Raw genomic sequence first — 13,109 nt, forward strand, 5'->3', positions numbered from 1 at the left:
AATTGCAGTAAAAATACCTCATTTTGCCCCACAAATATTCAACTTATCGACGAGAGAGGTCAGCGAAAATTAATGTTGTATTATATTATACACACACAGATGATATATATATATATATATATATATATATATATCAAGTCTATTATAAATATTTATATTCTACACTGTGCAGTGAGTAAACGTTTCTAAACTTGTGTGTGTGTGTATTACATATGAAATCACGTCTTAAATGCTATAATTAATATACTTAATTTTTTCTAAAAAGAAAATAATACATTTATTAGAAATTTTTATTCTCCGTTATGAATAATTTCAAAATTATGTTTGAAATTTAATTAATTTTCTTGAAAGAAAAACCGAAGACAAAAAGGTAAGTAACGGAATAAAAATTTTAAGGGTTTAAAAAATGAGGAGGAATGGTATGAGAAACAGAATGAAAGATTAATCGAATAACAGAATACTAAAAATACGAAGGTAGCGTTACAAGATGGCTTCCTTCTTGCAGGTAGGCGTTTGTTGACATCCTATATTTTTGTTTTCTGCTTGATATATTTCAGCTGATTTATTTCAATAAATGTCCCAAGAAGGATTTTTCTGATACTTCTATTATTCTTTCGTATCAGTTTGATTTTTGTGGAACTATTGCTTATTTTTTTCTCAGTTTATAATCAACAATTGTCCATGCTAATTCTGTTTTTTTTTTCCTGTTAGACACGTCTCGGTTGTTTTGCTTTAACATATTCTGTTTTTTAAAGATTATTCCTACATATTTAAACACACAATAACCATAACAGTCTATATCTTCTATAACACAAATTAATTATGGTAAAATAAATTACAGTTACGAAAGAGAAGACCGACTCAAAATCCGGGACTGTCACTTTTTTCACTGATAAAGTATAACACCCATTTCTCGGTCTCTGAGTACTTTTTCAGTTAATACTTAGAAATATAATAGGTTGTTGGAGTGGCTTTCATGCCTCTCGCATAGCTATTGATAAAGGTAAAGGTGTAAGTGAAGTGATATACAGTGGTTTTAACTGGGATATAAATTCTAGTCGCAAACTCGCCTTGACATTCTCGACCGCATCTACATTTATAATTTTCTTAATTTGATTAAAAAAAAATACATGGTTATTTTTCTCTGCCCTTTTTAAAAATTTTCATAGCATATCTCTCTCTCTCTCTCTCTCTCTCTCTATATATATATATATATATATATATATATATATATATATATATATCTATGTGTGTAAATTGTTTGACTCATCACCACAAAGTTTCGTGGGTGTGGACAAGCCGAGTTAAAGCTGTTATTAAATGCATATAACTTCAACTGAATGTATTGAGTGCCCCTTTCTTTCGTTTGCTGACTCTTGTATGTTATATATACATATATAATAGTAGTTATTCAAAGCTTGAGTTTACCAAATAGTGATTCATATTTGCCAACGTAAGTAGAAACAATACTCACTGAACAGCTATATAACCCTAAATCTAACCCTAACCACTGGGTGTACGTAATCTTTACTTTCGCTTTATATATATATATATATATATATATATATACACACACACACACACACACACACACACACACACACACACACATAGTTCCAATTACGTTTTTCTATTCTACCTAATAGTATCGGACACTTCCTTTTTATTTTCCTTCTTTTGGGTTATTGTTTTTTTGTTCCGCTTAATTACAATTCACATCAATGTGAAATCGCAATTATATATGAGCCGTGGTGAAGAGTATATGGTCCTGAAGTAACAAATAATTGGCAAGACAGTATTTTCTTTATTTGTGGCTGATAATTTGTGGCACTAATAGTGGTAGGGACAGTGTGTGTGTGTGTGTGTGACTTTTAGCTTCTTACCCTTGTAAAAATTGATACCTTTCATTTAACAGAAAGCTACAGCACTACAGATGATGAGTATATTGTGGATTAAGGTATAATATTCGGCTGGATTTCAACCCAGGACAGAGTACGCAGCTAAATAGTTTCAGTGTTAAACACACACACACACACTCACACACCTTTTATTTTTTACTGCCTTGAAGAATTTTAGTCGAATGAATAGACCCCAGTGCTTATTTTATTTAAAGCCTAGTACTTATTCTATCGGTCTCTTTTGCTGAACCGCTAAGTTACGAGGATTTAAACACCAGTATCAGTTGTCAAACGGTAGGGGTGGGGACAAACACAGACGCAACACATACACGTACACCAAATCCACTTACAAGGCTTTGGTCAGCCCAAGGTGCTACAATGGAATTGTGGAATTGAACCCAGAACCATATGGCTAGGAAGCAAGTTTCTTACCACATAGCCACGCCTGTGCCTCTGTATATATCATCATCATCGTTTAACGTCCGCTTTCCATGCTAGCATGGTTGGACGATTTGACTGAGGACTGATGAACCAGAAGGCTACACCAGGCTCCAATCTGATTTGGCAGAGTTTCTACAGCTGGATGCCCTTCCTAACACCAACCACTCCGAGAGTGTAGTGGGTGCTTTTACGTGCCACCAGCACGAAGGCCAGTCAGGCGGTACTGGCAACGGGCGCGCTCAAAATGGTGTATTTTACGTGCCACCTGCACAGGAGCCAGTCCAGTGGCACTGGCAATGATCTTGCTCGAATGTCTTTACAAGTGCCAGGAAGGCGACGGTGCCATCACAATTTCACTTTCGCTTGCCCCAACAGGCCTTCGCAAGCCGAGTTTCGTGTCCAATGAAGGAGACGACGTTGATAAAGTGGAAGAAATACATGAAGATTCTACTGTTTTGATGACAGTAGCTGATTAGTGCCATTGTTAGAAGGATAATGGAGGGATGAGTGTTACATAGATGAGAGGTGTGGAAAACTTGATGGGTACAGATTGGGGGCTAGGCAATGCCTGGTGAGTGTATAGACATATGCAATACTTTTCTTTTTTTTTTTTTTTGAGTACTGTGAAATGCCAACCATCTCGGTCCTTTGTCATCTCTTCTGTAAGGCTCAACATTTTAAAATCAGTCCATTTCATCCTAGATTTTGCACTGTCACATGTTCCATCTACTTTCAAGCTATCTGCATTTCTTTATAGACCTGTCACCCATACATATCACCTGACCATACCGGAGAGACAGATTTCCATCTATCTCTCATATTTGTTGTTTTGAACAGATCAAGCCTGTAAGAGATGTTATCTCGGAACAAATAGTACAACAATTAAAGTTATGGTCAGTTAGTAATATGGTAATTGCACCTGCTCAAACCGGTAAAGATAGAACAAGTAAAATTGCGGTAATAAAAACAGTTCATACAAATAAAGGAACTTGTTCTATTAATATTTCTTCTCACCGTATATTAATAATGGTAGTGATGAGGTTAATAGCTCCTCTGATGGTCGGGGGACGGACAGACAGACACACAAATATATATAAATATGACTGGCTTTTTTCAGTTTCCGTCTACCAAATCCACTCACAAGGCTTTGGTTGGCCCGAGGCTATAGTAGAAGACACTGGCCCAAGATGCCATGTGATTGGGAAGCAAGCTTTTTACTATACAGCCACGCTGCACTGATATGTGTATATATATCTGTCATACCGGCCATGACGAAGGGAAATAGCCCTGAAACTCGAGTCGCCTTTATATACTTATATTTATATATTTGATCCTTTATATTGAACACTCAATATTTCATCTACATTCAATACTTTATTTCATGGTGCCATCCATTTTTATTTTATTATATATTGTATATTATATTATATATTGTATATTCCATATTCTATACCCCACATTGGTTCTGCAGGAATATAAATAAAACATAAAAAACAGACAGTGTTGGAACTCTTTTAAGCAAAATAATATATATATATATATATATATATATATATATATATATATATATATATATATATATATATATATATATTAATTGTAAGATTCATTTGAATCGAGCATTCAGAACACCAAGAGAGGGTTGAGTTTAACATATACACGTATAAACCACATACAAATACATCCATACATACACTTGTATATCCAAACATATCCGTACTTCTGCATATATGTACATGTACACATATATACATGCATGCATATAAATATACATATACATGCAAATATATACCCATGCACACACGCATGTAGGTTCACGATCCAATGATACCTAACTGGGAGAGTCAATCCACATCTTGTATTATTTTCTCTGAACCAAATTTTTAATCACCTGAAAGAAATGGGTTTTTTTCATGATGTAATCAAGCTACTCATCAATAAAAAATGAGTCTGAAACAACTGTAGTGAACCTTTGATCCATTTGTGTTCTTATTTTGTGTGTGTGTAAGAGAGAGAGAGAGAGATCAGTTAACATCTACTTTTCCATGCCTTGATGGGTCCTGCAGAATACACCTTTCCTGTCACCAACTCTACCCCTTTACAACCATCACATGATATCAAGACAAGGTGTCACACATACATGTGTGTGTATATGTATATATATATATATATATATATGTGTGTGTGTGTCTGCATAGTTAAATAAATAGATTGACAGATAGACAAACACAGATTTAACCCTTTAGTGTTTAAACTGGCAATATTTGGCTAAATAATTCTGTTTCATGTTCAAACTGGTCAGATCTAGCCTCGCCCATCTGCCCTATAATATCATTCTAAAAATAAGCAATCACATCATCAAAATCTTGAAGTGTCAAGACAATGCTTGATTAATTCAATTATCTGAACACTAAAGGGTTAATTTAGAGCCCATTTCAATGACACCATTTGGTCCTTAGGTGCTTTTAGTAGGATTAACTCTGTTATAATCGTCCAGTTTGTGTGTGTTCTGAAGAGAGGTCCTTCCCTTCCTTCAACCAATCACAGAGGTCCCACAAATTGCCATGGTTGCTACTCTCCTTTCTATTAAAAGAAAAATTGAAATTAAACCTGTTTTTAACATGATCCAATCCTACTCCATGTCTGCTATGCAAATATATTGTCCTTCACAGTTACTTTGCAGCCTGTGGAGTTGTAGGAAGTTTAGGAAGCTTGCTTCCCAGCCACATGGTTTCAATCCTACTGTGTGGCACCTTGGGCAAGTGTCTTCTGCTATAGCCTAGGACCAACTGGCGCCTTGTGATTGAATTTGGTTGGCAGCAGTTACTGTCATGTGTGTACATGTGTGTGTAAGCGCTTGTGCCCCTTAACAGAGAGGGTTAAAGTTTAATTTCATTGTTTTGTGTTGCTCTATGAATCAATTTTGACCACTTCTGATTTGTTTATTTTGTGATACAAGATATTCCAATAAATATTTTCGTTTAGATATCAATTATACTAAAACAGTATCCCTTACTATATGTCTAAGTAACAATGATCTAACCAAAATCTACTACCCAGCTTTTGCGATTCAATGCTTGTTTCTTGGTGGTGTTGATATTGGCATTGTTGTTGAGTCCATAGTGTAATTTCAAGACAACCAATAATGTCAAAATTTGGAATTAACCAAAACTATTTCTGGTTTCTGCCCCACATCTTCCTGACTAATCTATACTGTTATTAAAAATAATGTACAAAAATAAAATTCCCTCTTTTTCCTTTCAGTATTCCTGCAGTGTCTCAAAGCCTACACTACTCCAAAACACACCTCATTAAACATTTCGATCTTTCATCTTCAGAATTGCAGCCCTTCTCAAGAATTCTCTCTTTACCTACAATTTCCTCAGAGTTTGTTGGGTTTTTTTTTTTTTTTTTCAGTTTTTTTTTTTTAATGCTTAGAGGAGGAAGGAGAGCATACATGACCCCCTTCTCAATGCCCCCAAGTATTATTCACAGACTGGGACCTTTTATTTGAATGTCTACAACACTATGGAGTCCACTAAAATGAGTTCATAGGGCAGGTAATGGTTGTGGTGGTGGTAATGATGACGACAGCAGTACCGGTTAACCAAGTGATGGTTTGAGTCTTCCAACCAAGCACAAAAGCAGTCTTTCTAGCAAGTTACCACATTGTTTTCATTTGCCAAATTCTACTCAGAAAACTTTGGCCCACTCAAGGCTGTGATGGAAGACACTTGCCCAAGATGTCAAAAAATGGCATCAAACACAGTCATGTGAATAATTTATTTAGACAAGGCAGCAAGCTGGAACAATCATTAGCACACTGAACAAAATGCTTAGTGGCATCTTTACATTCTGAGTTCAAATTCTGCCAAGGTCGACTTTGCTCTTCGTCCTTCCAGGGTCGATAAAATAAGTACCAGTGATCACTGGGGTTAATGTAAATCAGCTTACCTCCTCCCCTGAACTTGCTGGCCTTGTGCCAGGATTTGAAACAAGCTATTTAAGTAGATGCTAGAGGTTGCTGTTTAGTCCAGGTCAACCTTTATTGAGTAGCTTCGTGGTCAGAGGTTTTTCAGATGTGACCATCTAATCATTTTCCAGTGCAGGGAACTGAAGGTCACATTATCCACCATGTCTTGTGGTAACTGTGAAGAATCCTTCCAGAAAGATTATACTTGTTTTGGGGTGGTAATCTTAACCTTATCACTCAGTTAAAAACCCACCACTGCCACCATCATTCTTTTAGGTTCTTTTGTGGCTTCCACTCTGAAGCATTTGAACCAGGTCTTCAATCTGCAGAGAACCCGATTTATAAGCTCCTCCTTTCTCCCCCACCCCACCCTTCAAACCTCAGCTGTTTCCCTTCCTCCTCTAACTTATAAAAATACATTTTATAAAAAGAAAGAAAAAGCATTAATTGACTACAATTTTCTTTGATCTTTCTGTTTCTTTCAGAAAAGGCTGATTCTAATCTAGATTAAAATACAGGGTGTCCACAAGGTCTGGGTACATGGAGTAAATAAAATCATAACATGAACAATTAAATATAAGAAATAATAATTTCTTAAAGTATGTGTTAATCCCCATGTGGGTACATGGAGTAAATAAAATCATAACATAAACAATTAAATATAAGAAATAATAATTTCTTAAAGTATGTGTTAATTCCAATGTACCCAGACTTTGTGGACACCCTGTATAATATAACTAGTATTAATATTCCAACTATCCTTTTGCCTTTCATTAACAGTCCTATGAATTCATCCACCATTTCATGAAAACAAGTTTGAAGGTCATTTAACTCTCTCGCCTCTCTCTCTCTCTCTCTCTCTCTCTCTAGTATTCTATATTCACCTTTATTTTATTGCATGTGGTAAATATTTCTAAAGGTATTCCATAAACATGTCTTCCTTTGAATTAATTACTACTTGTATTCACCTTCATTGCATGCAACAAATGTTTTTGAAGATATTCCCTAAACCTATGTCTGCTCTTGAAATAATTTATTATATTCTTAAAATAAACACTGTCTGATATAAGAACCAATTTGAGACAAATAAAATATATAGATAAATTAATTAATTAATAAAATTGGGCGGCAATGGTGGTGGTTGTCTTCTGCTAGTGATGTAAACAAGTGCTTATATGCACTGAAAATTCCACATGAGAGGTTCTCTCATGGTAACTATCACAGTATTCTGTGTTCTAACACAACATCAACTTTTAAATGCGGATAGATATTACCTTCAATAGTGTATAATTAGTCAAAGAGTCACTCAGCAAGTAATTTGTGTGTGTATGTGTAAGTCTTGCCAGTGACGGGTTTCTGTCTCCTATCTCAAATTGGTCCTTATAATATCTAATATCTTACCTTATCTATAATTACATTTAGAAGATCAAGGATTTCAGGTATCTTCATGTGTTCTAAGTGAACTTTTAATTACAGAAAATGTAAGATATTGAGACAGTTACTGTCCAGCATCACCACCAAATCTGCTAAATTTCATAATACATTTTGTATTACTCATTATTTCAGAAATCCCTTCACTTATTCTTTGTGAAATGTATTTAATTCATATCAGGTAACTGCATGACTATGAACAAGCTGCTCTCTTGATAATTAATCTTATACTGAAGTATAAAGAACATCCACTGGTTATTTTTGGCTGCTATCTAATTGACTAGTGTGTGGAGGCGCAATGGCCCAGTGGTTAGGGCAGCGGACTCGTGGTCATAGGATCGCGGTTTCGATTCCCAGACCGGGTGTTGTGAGTGTTTATTGAGCGAAAACACCTAAAGCTCCACGAGGCTCCGGCAGGGGATGGTGGTGAACCCTGCTGTACTCTTCCACCACAACTTTCTCTCACTCTCTCTTCCTGTTTCTGTTGTACCTGTAATTCAAAGGGGCCAGCCTTGTCACACTGTGTCACGCTGAATATTCCCCAAGAACTACGTTAAGGGTACACGTGTCTGTGGAGTGCTCAGCCACTTGCACGTTAATTTCACGAGCAGGCTGTTCCGTTGATCGGATCAACTGGAACCCTCGACGTTGTAAGCGACGAAGTGCCAACACACAATTGACTAGTGTGCTTGTGTCATCAAAACCAGTGGTTATTTCATTCTCTGATTCCTTTGTTTCAGTTTCAAATGCTTTGGGTAAATTTTGCTTATCTTAAAATTTCAAATTTTACTTGATTCTTTTATTTTCTAGGTATATATGCATTAAGACCATCTATGCTTCATCAGTCTGTAAAACTGCCAAAGTTATGGTGATAAGAATCAAGGCAATAATTTTTATTTATTATTTATCAAAATTCCATTATCCATTAACAAAAAGAATTTCCTCCCTTAGCTACTGTGATACACAATTCTGGTGCTGATAGTTGACACATAATCAATGAATGACCATAAGGTGGAATTCTGCGTTAAACACCCTGAACTTTTTTTTTTATTTTTTGGAATTTTCAGAACATTTTTGCAAATTTGTGTTCTACACACAGGAATTCATACGATTATGCTAAAAAAAAAAATTTTTTTTGGTGTGTGTGATTTAAGGGTGATTAAGCTGTTGTTTTTAGCACATCTCACAATCACCTGATAACTTCCTTGTTTCTTTGACACTCTCACATGTATTGATATTTTTCAATATTTTTCTCCCCATAAACACATTTAACACTAAGCATTCAGATTACTCTATCAAAAGTAACGTTTATTCATATTGCTTTGAATTCATCATGCATTATTATCTTGTAGCTTCAAGTTTTCAATGATGTAATTGCTTATTTTTAGAATGACATTGTAGGATAGGTGTGAGAGGCCAGATCTGGCCACTTTGAACATAAAATAGATAGAATATTTTGGCTGGATATGGCTTGTTTAAATGCTGAGGGATTAATGGAATAATGGTGCACCCAGTGATGGAACTTTTAGGATTTATGGGGAGGAGATTTTTTTTTTTTTCATAATTGCATGAATTCCCATTTGTAGAACACAAATTCACGAAAACTTTCTGAAAATTTCCAAAAATAAAAAACTTATGAGGGGTTATATGAGGTGCTTAAACCAGAATTCTGCTAATCATAACATACAAGCACACATCAAATGCAGGTATAGCCAGCCACGTTTGACAAGTTTGTTTTGCAGGTTCAATCTCACTGCTGTACAGCATACCTTGGGCAAGTGTCTTTGAGTGTGACTTCAGGTTGACCAAAGCCTAGTGAATGGAATTTAGAAGATGGAAACAGTGGAAGCACTTCATGTATACACACACACACACACACACACACACACACACACACACACACACACACACACACACACACACACACACACACACACACACACACACACACACACACACACACACGTGTGTGAATTTGTTGTACCTGTATTTGTGTTTACCACTATGTCAAGATATGTTCCTTTATATCAAGAGGGTAACTTAGCCATTTGAGAAATAAAGGTTGTTAAAATAAGTACCATACTGAAATGTATCCTGGGGTAGAATATAATTGATTAGAGCCCTTAAAGGTAGTGCTCCAGCAAGGCCACAATCCAATGATTAAAACCTGTAAAAGAATAAGGCGGTGAGCTAGCAGAAACGTTTGCACGCCGGGCGAAATGCTTCGCTGTATTTCGTCTGCCGCTACGTCCTGAGTTCAAATTCCGCCGAGGTCGACTTTGCCTTTCATCCTTTCGGGGTTGATAAATTAAGTATCAGTAACGCACTGGGGTCGATGTAGTTGACTTAATCCGTTTGTCTGTCTTTGTTTGTCCCCTCTGTGTGTAGCCCCTTGTGGGCAGTAAAGAAATAAAGAAATAAGAATAAGCACATTTTCCCCTTTTTTTTCTCCTCTTGAAAGAATGGTGGAGGTTGTCCTTGTGTATATTTCAATCTTTTTTCTATTATTTCTTTGCTTATCCACAGTGAGTTAATTCTAAAGAACTCTATTTTATGGAGCTCTCAGTGACTTGGTCGGCATTTTGCTAACTAGCAATACTGAGTTCAAATTGTACTATGGGTGTGGATTGAAGAGGGATAGCCTACGTTGTTGTTGTTCTTTAGCCCAAGGTTATCCTCATTGAGCCGACCTATGATTAGAGATGTTCAAGCATCCATGTTCTCCTCCCATTTAAAAAAAATTTTTTCAGGGGTATAATGTATTCAGAGTATATATATATATATATATATATATATATTCAGTGTGTGTGTGTGTATATATATATATATATATATATTTAGAGTGTGTATGTATATATATATATATATATATATATATATATGGGAGAACTTATGAAAAAAACAACAGACGAGGACAGGTGGTGTAAACAACAAAAGGATGTATTAGTTTAACACTCGGGAATAGAGAAAGTCTTTAACGTTTCAAGCTACACTCTTCAACAGAAGGAATAAGGAGAAGAACACGGAGAAAAAAAACACGGAGAAAAAAATTGGGAGAAAAAAAACATGGAGAAAAAAATTTGAATGTTATGGTCAGCGATCTATCATAGCAGTCAAATCTTCCTTTATTGTGTCCATAGGATAGAGCACATCAAATAATGTAGTCCTAGATACTCATAACAAAGATAGGATCATCATGGGTAGAATTTGGGACTAAACAACAACATTTTCTCCTTTCCCATTCTTATGTCTTTTAATATTCAGATTTTTCTGTCAAAACAGTTTTCAAATTATAAACCAAACAAGCAGTTTTCATTATTTCTTGACAACATAATACCGTCACTTGTATTATGAATATCTTTAGATGCAGTTACCATGGGGCTCTGTTGTTGTATGCCATCCAGCAACTTCCATTCTGTACAATCAGCAAAGCTACCATACACAGGATTTTCTACATTAATCCAGTAATCCTGTACTTTAATTATATAAGGGTCAAAAGACAAAGTCAACCTTGGTGAGATTTGAATTCAGACTGTAAAAGGCTGTGACTAAATACTGCAAAGTTTTGTGTCTTCTGTTTACCAATCTACTGGATTATGAATTAAGGAGACCATATTCTACTGATAAATTAGTATGTGCATGGAAATATTTCATATTTCACATAAACTAACAAACTTTTCTTTACTAAATTCCTGTTACTGCTTACTGAATTATCACAATGTCTTTGTTATCTGTCTATTTTCAGTGGCGGCGATTTAATTTCTTTGAAAAAGAAAGCACTTACTACCCAGATACCAATGAAATATTTGACAAATTAAAGGTGAGAGGCTTATAAATTCCACCCTCTTTTTGTTTTTTTTGCTACTTTATTTTGATCAAGTGGAGGCACACTGGCCCAGTGGTTAGGGCAGCGGACTCGCGGTCATAGGATTGCGGTTTCGATTCCCAGACAGGGCGTTGTGAGTGTTTATTGAGCCAAAAACACCTAAAGCTTCACGAGGCTCTGGCAGGGGATGGTGGCAAACCCTGCTGTACTCTTTCACGACAACTTTCTCTCACTCTTACTTCCTGTTTCTGTTGTGCCTGTATTTCAAAGGGTCAGCCTTGTCACACTCTGTGTCACGCTGAATATCCCCTGAACTACGTTAAGGGTACACGTGTCTGTGGAGTGCTCAGCCACTTGCACATTAATTTCACTAGCAGGCTGTTCCGTTGATCGGATCAACTAGAACCCTCGACGTCGTAAACGACGGAGTGCCAACAACAACAACAACAACAACAAATTTTGATCAAGAATCACGGAGAAGAAAATCAAAGAATTCCACATTATAGTATATTGCTATTTGAAATACAGTATTTTATACTCTCATAGGAGCCTATATGTGCATGCATATATTATTGCTTGAAAATTTAGTAACTAGTGGAACACATGAATATTTCAAGGAATTAATGGTAAACTTATTGGGTTATTTCTGAAAACTTTATCCAAAAGACCTGATAGGTTATGTACTAGGCTTACAAAGAATAAGTCCTGGGGTCAGTTTGTTCAGCTCAAGGTGGTGCTCCAGCATGGCCAAAATCAAATGACTGAAATAAGTAAAAGAATATATATATACCAATCCACCACAGCAGAATTGATACTAGCGTTGGTGCCACATAAAAAGCACTCAGTACAGTCTGTGGAATGGTTGGTGTTAGGAAAGCCATGCATGCAGCCATGGAAAACCATGCCAGAACAGACAATGGAACCTGGTGTGGCACCTGGCCTTACCAGCTCCAGTCAAACCTTCCAACCCATACCAGTTTGGAAAACAGACATTAAATGAGGATAAAAACTAGGATCCACATTCTGACTGAAATATTCTTTTGGTGGATATCTTCAGAATTTAGAGGTTAGTTGATTGTAGCTTACAACAAACGCACCTTCTTACACCCATTTGCTTAATGCTAGTTCTCATATGAACTTTAGAAAAACATAGTTTAGTAAAGAAATTTAAGGGTGAAAAACAGAATACTTAGAAATTAAAATAATTGGTATTGCTGAAACTTGGTGACTTCTAGTTATTAACCTCATTTTCTTCTTTCTTTTTGTTTTTGTTTGTATCTTTGTTTGCATATCTTTTTAACTATTAACCTCATTTTTAGAGCTGAAAAATTGTTACATCCAGCAGTAAAGTGCCTAATGGATTAGTGTCTTTGGGCCATCTAAAACCTTGTGAGTAGATTTGATAGACAGAAGCTGCAAGAAGCTCAACATATATATATATATATATATATATAATTATGTGTATTTTTTCTATCTTAATGAATAAAAATTCTTCTGATAGAATAAATGGGTTAATAGACACCAATGTAGCAAAGGACAC

The 13,109-nt window shown here is 35.8% G+C and overlaps 1 protein-coding gene across 1 annotated transcript in view; it reads left to right on the forward strand.

The window, feature by feature from the left end:
• Positions 1–424: 424 nt before the first annotated feature.
• LOC106876510 (vacuolar protein sorting-associated protein 11 homolog) overlaps positions 425–13,109 on the forward strand; it is a 65,428-nt gene continuing 52,743 nt past the window's right edge. The window contains exons 1-2 of the mRNA XM_052975947.1: positions 425–505; positions 11,489–11,563. Coding sequence (XP_052831907.1) covers positions 488–505; positions 11,489–11,563 — 93 coding nt within the window. The 5' untranslated portion in view covers positions 425–487. The remainder of the gene's footprint in view (positions 506–11,488; positions 11,564–13,109) is intronic.

The sequence above is a fragment of the Octopus bimaculoides genome, chromosome 23 (assembly GCF_001194135.2).
Source record: "Octopus bimaculoides isolate UCB-OBI-ISO-001 chromosome 23, ASM119413v2, whole genome shotgun sequence".
Lineage (NCBI taxonomy): Eukaryota > Metazoa > Mollusca > Cephalopoda > Octopoda > Octopodidae > Octopus > Octopus bimaculoides.